The sequence below is a fragment of the Phyllostomus hastatus genome, unplaced genomic scaffold, assembly GCF_019186645.2.
Source record: "Phyllostomus hastatus isolate PE091 unplaced genomic scaffold, TTU_PhHast_1.1 phas_contig_150, whole genome shotgun sequence".
NCBI classification, from domain to species: domain Eukaryota; kingdom Metazoa; phylum Chordata; class Mammalia; order Chiroptera; family Phyllostomidae; genus Phyllostomus; species Phyllostomus hastatus.
The window spans coordinates 26193280-26208098 of record NW_025333611.1 but is presented as its reverse complement, the minus strand read 5'-3'; the positions used below and the strand labels follow the sequence as shown (position 1 = coordinate 26208098).

Sequence of the window (14819 nt, the reverse complement as noted above, 5' to 3'; positions counted from 1 at the left end):
TTGCCTGTGTACAGGAGGGCTTGCAAGAGGGGGAAATAGCAGCACCTGGCAGGATTCAGCTTCCTGAGAAAAGTGAAACTTTCCTCCAGCGGTTCTCTGATCACTCTAGAGGCAGAGAAAGGGAAGGCCCTGCCCTGGCCCAGCAGGCCCTTTCTCCTGTCCCCTTGTCCCGCCAGAGCTTGGGCACACACTTCCATTTAGTGAGTGTTCTTTGACAAACATGAGGCCTTCCTCATTGGGTGAGATGTAAGGGATCATGAATGCACAAACACACAAGAAACAGCAGTCCTGTGTATATTTAACAATATATATTTATATATATTTTCTAGATCAGTACATTCAGTTTTAACTTGTTTTTTTCTTCACAAACAGAAGAACTCTTACAATAGTAGACTTTCTAAAATAAATACTATTAAAATAGAGCTTCAAAATAAATATTCTATACAAAGGGAACCTTCTGGGTAACTTGTGTTGTGGGGTGAGAAGGGACTACAGTGAAGAGGGAAAACGTAAGGGCGAGATGTGGCGGGGTGGGAACCTGTGACGGCTTTTCCTGTTGCAGGTGCCTAACTGGGGGCAGTGAGAAGAGAAAGCAAGGTAGGACACCACACGGAGTTACCCACAGCAAAAAAACGGCAGCGCAAGAATTGTCACCAGCTGTCACAGTTAGCGGAGGGCATGAAGACGCTTACCGGAGGCATGGACCAGAGGGCCGGTGAAGCTTGCGGACGCCCTAGTGAGCGGGGCCACACCGCACAGTGCAAAGTCGTGCTGCCCACACCCCATCGGACGTACGGGGCAGCACAGGAGGACACAAAGCTTTGAGGTGACTGAATTCCCGGTGCCGGCCCCAACCGATGCTTTCTGTGTCGTGCAGTCCTGGACAAGTCACTGTCTGCCTGGGTCTCACTCAACGTGCAATGAGGACCCTCACAGGGTCCTGGCAGACAGCAGGACGCTGAACGGCCTGGATGTGTCACACAGAGGTCTTCCATCTTTGTCAGCAGGGACTGTCAGAAGCCTTGGCTGTGACTCATCTTCTACCTGGGAGGGCTTGACTACCCTGCACTGCCCCCAGGGCGCTTGTTGGAGTGTTGGGCTTTCACAGACCCACACTGCCTGTGGCAGGGAGCAGCCCAGCCCCCTAGGACAAGTGCCCTGGACCAAAGCTTGTGGGCCCCACCCCCAGTTCCAGGCAGAACAGAACCACCACCCACTCCAGGTTGAAGAGAAGTGGGAACCAGCTGACACTTTTCAAAAAAGGTCAAGATGAGGACTAGCCCAGCCAAGCCACTGGTGACAGTAAACACAATCAGCCAGAGCAGCCACAGAAATGTGTTGTATTATGGAGAGCTTGGTCCCTCAGTGGCCCTTGACTGGTCCCCAGGCAAGCCAGTCTTCACATGCGGAGGGACTGTTATGCGTTGGAGCTGGGGGGAGGACCCAAGCCCCCATTCCTCCCCCTTCACCACTGAGCACACAGGACACCCAGGGGCTCTGCAGACATCCATGAGCAGGTTGAATGCAAACTAAAAAGAACAAGCCAAAACGGGGGAGGAAAAAAAAAGGGAAAGGAAAACCAAAACCCAGAAAAATCCGTTTACAACTATGTACACAAAAAGTCAGATTCAGGAGGCTGTTTGTCGGAAACGGGGTCAATGTGGGTAGAGGGCGGGCAGGCAGGAGCGTGTGTATACACAGCTTATGTGAGTCAATTTCCCACAGAACAGGTGTGCAGGGCTCCATCGCCAAGTGCACCTCACCATGGGGTCAGGTCTCCCGTGGAGACATCCGAGGGAGAGGCTCTGGGGGCGTCCCGAGGCCTCCCTGAGAGTGGACTCGTGCCCTCTGGTTTTGGGGGTAGCCTCTGCACACCTATTCTGAGAACATCTCAGTCCCTTCAGTACACATCTGATACATTCAATTAGTATAAGTGGTTGGCTGAATGTGTTTTCTCCTACCAGCCCCTCCATTTGTGCAAGAACATCCATACATCCATCACAACTGTGGCAAGGTTAGCTATGTGAATCAGCCATGGACAACGCAGATGCAGTATTTCATATTTGCCTTTTACAAGCTAGCAAGTGTTATATAAATAAAGCCTGAAATAATAAGACCCTCCCCTCCTTTCCTCCAATCAATAAATACCTATGGTTACAATGAACTTACTGTGAATCATAAGATGTTGTTACTAGTCTTCAAGAAGGGGGAAAAGGAAGTTCTTGAGAACCACTGGGCCTATGCCTATCATAGTGCCCTACCTCCTTCTGGAGGCAGTTCTGTGCCTACAGGACAAACTGGAAATGCCACAAACGCTTTATAGTTAATGCACTTCCCATTTCCCCCATGGTGGGGGGCGCACTTTCCTGACCCAGGCCACTTCCTCTCGTTGAGGGGAGAGGGGACAGGGGACACAAAATACCACGTGAAGCAATATCCCCACACACAACAGCTGGGGAGAAGGACCAGACACACTACAGCGTTTGCATGCAACAAGTACCTACCCACTGGACGTGCTGCACTTTCTGAATTCTTTAGCACCTTGAAAGGAAGAGTTGCTACATCTCTGGGGGCTGTCCAGCAGGTGGTGTGGCCATGCACAGAAGCAGGGCTCGACCCCCAAGGAGCCCCCAGAGAATCTTTCCCCCACCCGCATTCTTCTGACTTCCCCACCAGGGCTTCCTAACACTAAAATAGACTCTTTTCCCATCATCTGTCTATTTACATGAAAGGTACAGACACATCACTGTACATGAAAGGCTACGGCAGCAAGCAGCAGAATCGGAAGAGAAGAAACCGGCACCCATCTCGGCTCCACTGTCACTGCCAACGGGAGGTGCTGCCTCTCTTCTTTGCTGTTAAAATCCTCTTCTTGGCGGGGAGGGGGATTGTGTTCCTTGAGGTTGCTCGCCCCCCAGATTTTGAAATCAGCCCTTCCTGGGGGTGGCCCAAAAGGAAGCAAGTGTTTTATTATTTTCTAAAACACCGTTAGCATCTGGTTTAATTATTCTATAAAAACATAATGACTGGATCCAGAGACCACAGCCTCAGACTCATTGGCAAAATGGTATTTGGTCTCGCATTTGCCGCCCTGGGCTTCTCGACCCATAGTTTCTGGAGAAGATCTGGGTAGAGAGAACTCGGGACAAGTTAGCGGGCAGGTGAGTCTGTGACTCAGTAAGAACTGGAGGACGGCGTTAGGAGTGCAACTCCCCCAGAGTGGTGGAGCTGGAGGGGCGAGGTGCTCTGTGTAGTGGCTCCTAAATCCATCCGTGGCTCCAGGGAGACAGCGAGGAGCAAGGCCTAGACTCACCGGCCTCTGTTCTCAGGGGCTCCCAAGTATATACAACAAGGGCGGCCAGGGTCTACACCTTCCCCGAGATGTCAGGCAAATTGGGGAGAGGGAGGAGAAAAAGAATAGTCATCAAGACTCCAGGGTCTTCTTCAAAGGTCCCCTGGCCACTCAGTTAGTGGTTCCTCCCAGGCAGTCACAGAGAATGGAAAAAGGGGGGGGGGGAGGGAGGGAGGAGGGAGAACTGGGAAGGCATTCAAGCAGCTGCAACTTCCGGATACGTGGCCACATCTGTGTTCCGTCTTCTGAAAAAGAAAAATCCCCCCAAAACCACACCACACCCCTGCCACTCTGTTTCACACAAAGTTCCAGGACCTTGAAAAAAGCCCAAGTGCTTCTTCATCCTTTTGAGGAAGAGAGTAGGCGTTGGGGGTCGGGGGCTGTCTTGTTTCTTCAGAAGCTGAGGTGGGCAGACTGGCAAGGTCAGTCTCAGGACGCTGGAACCCCTGGCCTTGCTGCAGTCTTCTCAGGTGGCAGAAGGGAACAAAGACGCCAGGTGGAATGCAGGGGGCTTCGACCCGAGGTGTCAGAAAGGCTTGTCGGGTCTGCCGGCCTTGGCCTCACTGGTGGCTGCCTTGCAGATGACGCTGTTCGTGTGCTTGCAGCGGCAGCCAGGGCGACGCAGGTGGTCGTAGCCGCGCTGGGCCAGCTTCACACAGCCGGTGGCAGGCAGGTAGCAGAGGAGGCAGGGCAGCACCAGGGAGAGGGCGCCCATGAAGGACCAGCGGGCGCAGCAGTTGGAGCGGGAGCAGGAGCAGGGGTGGTCAGCGCAGGAGCCCTCATCGTCCTCGTTGGTGCAGTGGTAGAAGACGCCCTGCACCAGGCACATGCAGGTGCCGTAGTTGACCAGCGTCTGGGCTGAGCACAGGCACTCCTGGTTGCAGACCCAGCAGGAGGGCAACGTCCGGGGTGATGCACACTCCTTGCACTTACACTTGCCACAGGCCTCACACAGCAAGAAGTGCTTGTCCAGCTCTGGTGGGATTGCTGGGCCCTTCAGGTCCAGTGGCTTGCAGTGGACCACCTTGGGCTGGATGCGCACAGCCCTGGGGGAGGCCTGGTCAGCCACAGGCGGTGGTGCCATGTGATCTAAGAGGCGCTGGTCAGAGGACGTGCTGCTGCTGCTGCTCACAGAGCTGGGGCGCCCACTGAAGGAGATCCAGTGGTGGGTGACATCCTGGTCACAGCGGACAGGCGTAGGGGCCAGCTCCGGGGCCCCACCCCGGGTCCGCTTAGGGCCACTCTGGGGTGCCAGGCCAGGGTTGTCTATGTAGTCGTTCTCCACGTGGCTGGTCTTCATCTGGTCGATGGGGAGGATGGTGAGTGGATGTTGGAGCCGGCTATGGGGCATTCGGCCGTCAAGAAGGGGCTGGACCATGACTGAGCTGGGAGTCAAAGGGACGTTCTGTGGAATCGGGGGCTCCATGGGGCTGGCGGTCCTGGGCTGTGCTGAGGAAACAGGCTTCTAGGGACCCTGGGGGTGGGGGGAGGAAGAGAGAATGGATTCCAGGCATCAGTATTTGGCCTGTCAGTACCCCTACCCCCATCTGGTCCTCATGAACCCAAGTGAAGTGGGAACTGGTTTCCCCATTGGTGGACTCTCCAGCATTAAGGCTTAGCTGGTCAATAATGACAAGAACAGTAATAGTAAGTGGTTCACACGAAACTGTCAGTAACAGAACCAGGACTCAAACCCGGGCTCTCTGAGTTCATTCTTGTAACCTCTGTGAAACTCGCTGCTTATTTAAGATAGGGAGCTCAATGGTGATCAACACAGGCTCTGGGACCAGATCTAAGTTCGAATTCTCCCTTCCCCTAGCAGCACTGCTGTGAATGAGGTTCTTTTCTGTAGTCTCTACGCTTCAGCGTCATCAACAGTAAAATGGGTTCTTGTGCGGATTACACGAGAAAGTATATATCCAGTCCCTAACATCTTGCCTGGTGACAGCGAATGCTCAGTGATCCATCGCCGTCCCCGAGAGACACAGTCTGCATTTCCTGAGCCCTAATGAGTGCTACATGCCAAGCATTGTGCTGAGGATGTGGTGACCACAAGAGACAGCCCCTGTATGCTCCCATAAAGCTTATCAGCTGGATAAACAAAAGCCTTTATTTCAGAGAGTCACAAGAGAAGGAAGGGCTGTAGCTGATGCCAGCACGTCCAGGATATTAACTTATTACCAGCACTTCTAAGAGCAGCAACTTCCAGTGGCTAATAACCCATGGGTAGGTGCGCTTCTGACAAGTTGGATGGGAAATCCTCTCGAGGGGCACTCACATCGCCCATTTCCAAGTGCTGAGCTGAACATTCAGCCTAAATGCTATTTACTAGAATAGCTAAGCCAACCCTGGATCAGTTTCTAATTTCACCGAGAGAGTGCAATTTTAAGTTGGAATCCCGCCAGAGATTCAACTGCAGTGCCTGACACGGAACCCCAGGAAGTCACTTAAATCAAAGAGCGGAAATGGCTTGGTTCAAATTTAGAAAGTGCACATTGTTTTCTATTAGAAGTGCCATTTCCTCGCCTGCTGACCTTTACATTCGGAATTCGGCTGGAGATCAATTTAAAGAAATAGCAGTAGAAGGCCAAGACCTCTGCCCAAGGGGACATGATTTGGAATCCAAGAGAAAGATTAGACTCTGGGAAGATTCTACCGGGGGTGGGGGTGGGGTGGGGGACAAAACAGGCTGTGTGGATAGAAGGGGAAGATACCATCTAAAAAAAAAAAAAAAGGCCGCTGGAACAATGTGTTATGGGGTGGGGTTTCAACAAATGCTTTTTCAAGATGCTAATGAGGTTGTAACTAGGAGCGCACACCCTGTGCCTCAGCCATTAGGTTCATCTTCTCACAAAGGTGACGTCTAAGAAGGGGGTGTGGGTGCGTTTCCACATCCCCACACCGTCGCTCCAGACTCGGGACACAGTCGGTCCACCGCAATATTCCAGGCACAGGAGAACGACACCTTGCCCGGGTGACTCGTCCATACTTCTCGACGTCTACAGTAAGGAGGGAAGGGGAAACAAAAAAAGCATTTGAGGCAACTCAGTCTTACACTTCCTCCACTTGGAACAACAGTTTGATTGGGAATAGTTCAATCGTTGGGAAAGGACTTCCTTAGATGATTTCCAGCCCATCCAAGAGAAAGAGCTAGCTCTAGATGCAAAGTTCACGAAGGGGATAGAAGGGAGCTTATCTGCAGGATTCTCATCTGTACATCATCTATACCGCCAAACACAAAAAAACCTTTTCTGCAACGTTCAGTGTGCAGTCAGCTGACCTTGCCCATTTGCACAGGACACGAACTGTTGGCTTTGCTCCCATAGCCCTACACGCCTAAAAGACGCTAGTATTTCTGTTCTAAGTTTTCTCCATCTTGGAGAAAGTCTGCCTAGTAGCAGCGCCTGTCATCTACCTTCATGTTCCCTCCAGATGAGAAGACAGCATCGTCTTCAACTGGGAGACACCCCCATGGCAGAGTTAGCTCTAAGTGTCTGGCAGGTCTGCCACCAAGGAGTCATTTGCCAAGGTGGCCTCCTGTGGTCAGGGCCGGATGGGGGTGATGGCAAGTAAGCTCCACGAGAGGAGTTTTCCCGTTTTCCCAAGGATCAAGCTGGCCATGGGGGAGGAACTTCAGGAAATGCTACCCGAGCCCACTTAGCCTTCGCAGGGATTCCTGCTTCTAGCATGCATGGGTTTGGGGTCAACAGAAGAGAGTTAGGAGCCCTATGTCCTTTGCCTGGAGGAAAGGTGTGACTAGGCAGAAGAATGGGAAATGCTGGCAGAGGCACAGGATAACACTGGCATCAGCCAAGAAGTGCCTCAGCCAGAACCACCACCCCAGGCAAAGACAACATGAGTCCCTTATTTCAGAAGCTCAGGTCACGAACACTCACGGTCCTGCCAACGAAATGTCTGGGGTGGTTCGAAGGCTGTATTGCCCCATGCTGGTGGGCTTTTTGTCTCCTAGGACCAGGATTGGGGCCTGCCATGCTGTGGGGGAAAGGGTGGGTGCTCCCTCTCCCAAGCAGATGATCCACTCTTCTTTCCCCAATTCTATTCCTGGGGTTCTTTTAAAAACAACCACTTTCTGTGGATGAAGCAAAAAGTACGAGCCATGCTCAGGGATTTTAACAGGCTCTGGAATCAGAAGGCAGATTCACAGAAAAAGTCCCATCGAAAAGCCCCACCAGGAAGCAAGGGTGGGAGCTGGGACTGCAGGGAACGGGCATATTGGCATTAGAAGGCTCCCATCACCCTCCAGAGGCAGCTGTCAGCATCTGGGCCTGCAGCTGGAACCAGACGCGGGGGTGGGAGCGCGGTCCACAATGACTAAGCTCTCTGGGGACAGGCTGCATCCAAGATGGCTCCAGCAGGCACATCCTAAAATGCATCTTCCCCGAAATCCAAAACACTAATTCAAAATACATATGCCCCCCCCCATATTAATTGCAGCATTGTTTAAAATAACCAAGATACGGAAGCAACCTCAGTGTCCATCAGACTAAAGAATTAAGATGTGGTACATATGTACAAATGGAATATTGCTCGGTCATAAAAAAGAATGAAATCTTACCATTTGTGGCAACATGGATAGGCAAAGAAGGTATTATAAATGAAATAAGTCTGACAAAAAACAAATACCAAAAAATAAAATAAAACGATGGTTGCCAGATGGAAGGGGGGCTAGGCGAATGGGTAAAAAAGGTGCAAGGGATATAACACCACTTATAAAAGTAGTCCCGGGGGCGTATCGGTAGTCTAGTCATTAACTGTGTGTGGCTATGTGGACCATCAGATGGGTGACTTCCCAGGGGGATCACTTCATAAGGTACATAAATGTCTAATCACTATGTTGTACACCCAAAACTAACATTGCATGGCAACTGTAATTAAAACATAAAATAAAAAAGTTTACGACAAAAAGCTTTTTTCTTGTTAAAAATATAAATGTATCTTTTCCTATCATAACCCAGACACAGTATTCCTTCTGGCCACCAGCTCAGCGAAAACTATCTGCTGGCTCAAAGCTGCACTGCACAAACCTTCTGAGGCCTCCAGGCCTCACCTCCCCATTAGCAGGGAGCCTCCACAGGAGGGCTGAATTCATTTGTCTGACAAAGAAAAACAACTTCTGGAACAGCCTGTTTGATAACCCCTCAGCACAGTTAAATGAAGTCTCAGGGAAAAAAAATCCCCAACCCTCCGCTGGTTTCAAAGATCAATCTCAACTCCCAGGGACACACCCACCCTCCAGAGTCTAAGCAACGCTGATGAACTTAAGTGCAGTTTAATATGTACTCTGCTTCCCCTGCAAGGAAGGAAGATATTTATAATATAAATAGGAGAGAGGAGGCTTTGCCTCATTTAGGCTGCTCGGAAGACTGATGGCCAATCTGGAAGACTGTGGACAGAGAAACAAAGCCAGCACTCCACTTAGCCAGAAGCACCTCTGCTGCGTTTTAGGTGGTGGTCGGATGGATTAGCATGAGGAAAGAAAACTTTCACTCCACTCCAACCTTCTAGTACGAATAAATACTCATTATGGAAGTAGCTAATATTTATGCAACATTTCTTGGTGTTAGGCTCTATGCTAAGCCCTCAGTGATTTTCTCATTTAATCCTCACCATCACCTTGGAGGATAACACCCATTTTGCGGAGGAAGAAACATTAGAACTAAGGGTCACAGACCTGGCAAGTCATCAGGGACGGGTTCAAACCCAGATGGCAAATGCTTCAGAGGCTGCCACCTTGGCCCTGACTTCCAACAACTTCTGGTTCTTCACGGAAGCGCATGTAAGTGTCAGTCACTTTCACAACAGCCGTGAACTCTACCTGTCTCCCCAGTCTGCCACCAGCCCTCTGGGAGGGACATCAGGCCACCTGTCCTTTTAACCAAACCAACAGGGAAATGAAGCCATGCAGGGCTGCCGTGAGCCTGGCCTCCAGGTCGGGGAATTTTCAGTATGGAAAGTGGAGGCTCGGGGTTTGAAATCTGCCATTAAAGAAGGCTCAGAGATCTCTTATCATCTCCACTTTCTATCTTCAATTCCAATTGTTTTCTTCGCTCTCCCTTCTGTCACCTCATCACCCTTCCCCCAGCTTACTGTGCCTTTTCATTTCTAGTTTTCTTAAAATTGAATGGGTCTCACTTGTAGGACCCTCACCACAAAGGGGTCCCTAAAAGGAAACCCAGGAATGGAAGGGAATCCTCTCTCTTCCCACCTGTAACGCTGAACTTCAGGGTCCAAGGGCTTGTTCATGGGCAGGACATCCTAGCCCAGGGCTGTGGGGAAGGAGGGAAAGCCAGAAAAAGAGAGTCCTAGAACACTGAATCAGCAGGAGACTGGAAAGCCCGGAGCACACAGCCCTGTACTTGCAGCTTGGGCGGCTGTGAGCCTGACACTGCATTTGTACCTGAGGGGAGGAGCTGAGCCTTGGGCCCCTCAGCACAGGCTAGCTAAAAAGAATCAAGTGACCTGGCAAATGTCGGCACCACCCACCCACCCCTACCCTTTCCCCTTGACTTATCCTGGGGAGAGCAGTTGGGAAATATTAGGAAAAGGTGACAGTTGTGCTTTGAAAACTACAGGTCAGTCGAGACAAACTGGCAAGAGGATCTGAATGAATGGGCAGTTTCTGCACTGCCCCATTCAGTCTCAGCAGGTTCTTTCAGTGAAAGTTGTTTAACCCTTTCACAGCTCAGGAAAAAGGTCTCTAGGCTGCCAGAGAGCCCGCCCACCACTATCCACCCCTATCCCCGGGTTCTTTGTGACAACATCCCAGTTTAAGTTAATTAAGTTCCAACCAAATAATGACTTATTGCTTCAAAAAGACTTTAAAGAGGAGGGGGAGGGAACCCAGGGACTTGCCTGCCCTACACCCTACTGAGGAGGACAATCTCTGCATCTGTGCTGAGAATAGCCCATTGGGAGAAAAAAGCACATTTAAGCAGCTGGATTTGTCTGAGAATCCTTGCTCCCCGCCCTACCTCCCACTCCTGCGCCAGCACTAGGGAGCTCACCTCTGGCCATAATCTGCTAACATCACAAAAGAAAACAGCTGCTTTTCATCACACAGTTCCATCACCGGTTATCAGTTCCCAACCCTCTTCTTTTCCTCTTCCACAACCTATCAATTGAGCTCCAAAGCTCCAGCCCCAGGAGGAGTGGGAGAGGGTTTGGGGCTCAGAGCTAGTCTAACCGGCTTCAGATTTTGGCTTCAATGTGTTACCCCCCTAATTGTTGTCTGCTCAGATGCCCTTAGAGAGGGACCAGAAATCAAGAGTCAGAGTCGAATGGGGCTAGAAGAAGCCTGTTAACACTGAACAACTGGACCACATCAAAGGGGGGGGGGCACAGAAACCTAGCTGCCTCAGGGAAGGGCCTCCTCTTACCGCCAAGATCATCTTATCTCACCACCCTCCAGGAACCAGTGACCTTAGAGTAGATTTCAGCTTACTTCTGGGAGGGGCAGGAAGTGGCTCCCCCTGCCCCTTAAGCAGAAAAAGAAAGACTACCTGACAAGGGAAACCACTCTTCTGCAAATGGCCACCTACCCCAGAAGGGCCTCTTTCCTCCCTCCACTACATCCAGCACATCTGTGCTCCCTCCCCAGTGCCCTTGCTTCCTCTACTGACTGTCCTTGGAAAGAACAATCGTGATCACAGCTGAGCATTGGAGCTTCTTAAGCCCTGCCACATGTCCCGGATACATCCCTAGCCTTGTCAGCTGTCCGGATCTGCAGGGTGGCCCCAGACCCATGAAAGCCAAGAATATGCTGCCTCTTACATCATGTAACATCCCATACCTCCTGTGTAGGAGGGGCTCCCTCACAACCAGGCCCTCTAACTAGGCGCCCAGTAGTACAAATATCAGTACCTGCCCTGCCCTGCCCTGCCCTGCCCGCTTGCTAGCTGCCCAGCTGACCCTGGCCCCATGGAAGGAGTTCCTTCTCCCCATTCTGCAGACGGGGAGACTGAGGCCCAGAGCTCAGCGGGTTTCCTAGCTACCATCTGTTTTGACCTAGCTCCTGCCTTGATCTAGAAGGAATAAAACGGTTTTCATTAGGTTGCTCTTTATCACCTTCTTTCTGTGGCTCTTTTGAAAGAGCAAAACTCTATTCCAATGAGTCACTGCTTTCCCTCCTGTCAGGGAGATCCAGGTTGGCCAAGAGAAGGAAACTTCTCCACTCTTGCCATTCTCCTTCCTTAACAGCACTGCCTCATCTACACCCCACATCCAAATTTCCAGCTGGATCCAGAGATGTGTGCAAGAATCCTTGCCCAAGTTGTCCTCACAAGGGAACTTCCACTTCAATAGGGATGGGATGACAGGCATTGTGGACTCAGAATTACCTAAATGCTGTAACTGCTATAACTCTAAGAACGAAAAACTTCTCTGAAGAAAGGGAGGGGGCTCCTTTCCAAGCCTCCTTGGTACCAAGACCCGGATGGCTTGTGGTGGCCCAAAACTGGGGGCTGAAAGATGTCACACCCAAAGGACGTTTAACATCAGCAATTGGAAAAGAAGTCCCCATATGTGATCCCCAAGTATTAAGCCCCAGAGTAGCAACCCCTCGAGGGCCATTTCTGAGGGTGTTAATGGGTGTTTTTTTCCACCCTTAATTTTTAAATTACTGACTATCAAATCTTGCACTGAAAAGCTGCCTTGTTATTCAGATCAGTGAAACTCTGGGCAGGGATACACCATCAGGTTTATGGGCGGGTGGCGGGGGGAGTAAAAGAGTAGGAACTGGGTGTGAACAGGACTTAGGGTGCAATTCCAAAGAGCCTTGTCTCTCCACCTATTCTGGAAGGAGAAACCAAAAATATTATCTGAGGTCTCCAAATGGCCACCAGCCCCTAGCTTCTGCCCTGCTTGAACCAGGAATCGTTCTCTTCTGTGTGTCCTGTCTCCTCCCACCAAGCCCAGCCAAAGCGTTAAGGAAGACCTTGCCATTTCAGAGGGTAATCTGGAAAAGGTCATGGGAATGAGAAGAACATTTACAGCCACAAAAAGGGGAATAACTCCTGAGTTTAGGATCTAAAAAGGAATACAATCAAGAGATGTCTTTAAAGTGTTCCTCACCTTAGCTGACCAACGTGTGTCCATCAAGATTTCAGAAGCCCACCCACCAAAAGCCCCCTACCTGGCACTGGCCACACAGCTCAGCGGGTCAGTGTGTGAATTGCTCAGTTAGGATTTGCCTGGAGCCTGTTGGCAAGTGAGGACCCTCCCAAGGGCTGGGAAAAAGGAAATTCAATTTCACACAGGACATGTCTGCAACTTTCCCACCCTTCTGCTGAGAGGAGACCAACTGCAGCCTTCCTTTCCTAGTTGCCCCACACCCACACATGAAAGGGGAAAAAGCCTAAAAATGTCAGATGTTTATGCTCCATTTGTGTGAAGATCCAGAGAACTCTAAACATTGTGAAATCACCAGTGCGATATTGAGTAGGGCCTCAGGCCAGACCAATCTTATTCAGATTGATAAACCTACATTTCTTAAATACTCTGGGCCTTCAGCTTAAAGCTTTGTATCTCCCAGAGGCTCACCAGAGAGATTGGAGAACGTTGATCAGCAATCCCGACAGATGACATGCACTTGCTCCCACCCCTCCCCAAACTTGAGACAATCACGCCACTGATTTGGAGGGAGGAAAGAGGGGGTTGATCAGCAATCCCGACAGACGACATGCACTTGCTCCCACCCCTCCCCAAACTTGAGACAATCACGCCACTGATTTGGAGTGAAGAAAGAGGGGGTTCCCCACTGGGTCTGGCCACTCCACCGAACCCACACCTTTCCTTTCAGCACTAACCATACTGGGGGACTCCCAAAGCCTCCTGCCCTCACCCAGGCCTGGCAATATGGATGCCCATCCAGCAGCTGGTGAAATGAGGCAGGTAGCAGCTCTCCCCTCTCCCACCATCCAGCCCCTCCAGCCCAGTACATTTCTCCCGTCCATTGCTCAGCCATGCAACCATTTTCCGCCTCTCTAGTCTCCTCTGCCCACAACCCCCAGCCCCTAGTCAGAGAATTGAGAAACCGTCTTCTTGCACAAGAGCAGCTACTGTCTAAATGCTTTTTGATCGTCTGCATAGATGGGGAACTGGGCGCAGCCCTGGCCCCAGTGATGGAGCCAAGCTCCAGCTGCCCTAACTGGCCAAATCCGCCCTCGCCCCCCTTCTCTGCCCCCCGTGGCCTTGGCGATTCAGATTTTACAGAACGTACCGTCTCTATCCTCTCTCGGTGATGTCAAGCCTGGTACCACCAAGAAGGAAGGAGGGAAAGCGGGAGCCTTATCTCTCCTACGCACGCAACCTCTTCCTCCAGCTCCCACACGCCCGGCGTTATGTAAACGCACCTTCAGCCCCCACCACAGCCCCAGAGCGCCCGGCGCCTGGCACAGCTCGGTGCCCGGGGACAGGGAGGCCGAGGTGCCTCAGGCCCTGCAGAGGCCGAGAAAGGGAAAGGCAACTGCTAGGCAGTTGCACAGCATAAAATGAGGCAGCAGAGCAAAGGTCAGACGGCGAGGACTCGCTTCGCCAAAATGAGGGAGCAGAAATGCCCAGTCCCGAGCCAGCCCAGCGCTGACCATCGAGGGGAGAGGCAGAGAAGGGTAGAGAAGCCTGCCCGTCACAACTCCGATGGGGAATGAAAACCCTACGTCGGGCATAGGCCGCTGCTGCGGGCTGGGGAGATCTACGGAATAACTGGCATCGTGGGCACCGAGCCCGCGGTGGGCGAGCCGCCCAGGGCGAGGGCGCCCGCCGGACTCAAAAGGTGCCTCCTTTAAGGATCCCAGAGCCTCCTTTTCCAGCGCCCGAGCCGGGTGGTGGCGGGAGGGAAGGGGCCAGATCAAAGGCAAACTCCAGGGACACGCACGGGGCTTCCCGAGTCGTAGAGTGCGAGGAAGCCGGGCTTGGCAATGCTCGGGGGTTGGAAACGCCGGTGCCAGGCTGTGAACACCCCCGGCGCCGTGCCGGCCCAGCCCAGGGCGTCTGGGAGCTGCGGCGCACCGCAGCGGCTCAAGGAGGCGCTGGGAGAGAGAAGGAACATTGAGGCGCGCCTAGAAATAGCGCACCATTTGCCCCAGCCCGAGGGGCAGTCGCGTCGCGGCTCAGAGCGGGACACTTTCGGATCCCGAAACCGGCCAGGGACTTACTTTGAGGAGCCGCAGAGTCACAAGCATTTCTCCACGTCTGTGCAAATCCCCTAACCAGAGTGGTTCAGACGGCGCTGTCCTCGCGGACGCCGGCCGAAGAAACCGGTACTGCTTCCTGAGCTCTGCACCGCGAGCTCCGCGCTGTCAGCTTCTCTAGCTGCCTCCGCGGCGGTGTTGCAACCACTGCCTGGGAAAATGGCTTTTTTATGAATGGGAGGGAAAGAAGCTCCAGTGCGCACGCGCGCCGTTCGCGATTCTATGAATGGGTGGGCACAAGAGACCCCCGCGCGCGCATG

The 14819-nt window shown here is 52.1% G+C and overlaps 1 protein-coding gene across 3 annotated transcripts; it reads right to left on the bottom strand.

Moving 5' to 3' along the window:
* Positions 1 to 293: 293 nt before the first annotated feature.
* On the bottom strand, positions 294 to 14694 carry SPRY4 (sprouty RTK signaling antagonist 4). 3 transcript variants are annotated; one of them, XM_045826263.1, is made up of 3 exons: positions 13590 to 13812; positions 6172 to 6351; positions 294 to 4826 (listed from the first exon to the last, which is right to left on the bottom strand). In XM_045826263.1, the coding sequence occupies exon 3, from the start codon at positions 4776 to 4778 to the stop codon at positions 3879 to 3881; it is 900 nt and encodes a 299-aa protein (XP_045682219.1). In that variant the 5' UTR covers positions 4779 to 4826; positions 6172 to 6351; positions 13590 to 13812; the 3' UTR covers positions 294 to 3878. The 3 variants fall into 3 exon arrangements, with proteins under 3 accessions (XP_045682219.1, XP_045682204.1, XP_045682212.1); XM_045826248.1 differs by lacking the exons at positions 6172 to 6351; positions 13590 to 13812 and adding an exon at positions 14524 to 14694; XM_045826256.1 differs by lacking the exon at positions 6172 to 6351.
* Between the last annotated feature and the right edge of the window lie 125 nt (positions 14695 to 14819).

What these genes read in the sequence shown, in the direction of transcription:
- SPRY4 (XM_045826248.1), bottom strand. Translation starts at nt 4,778, where the DNA reads ATGGAGCCCCCGATTCCACAGAACGTCCCTTTGACTCCCAGCTCAGTC.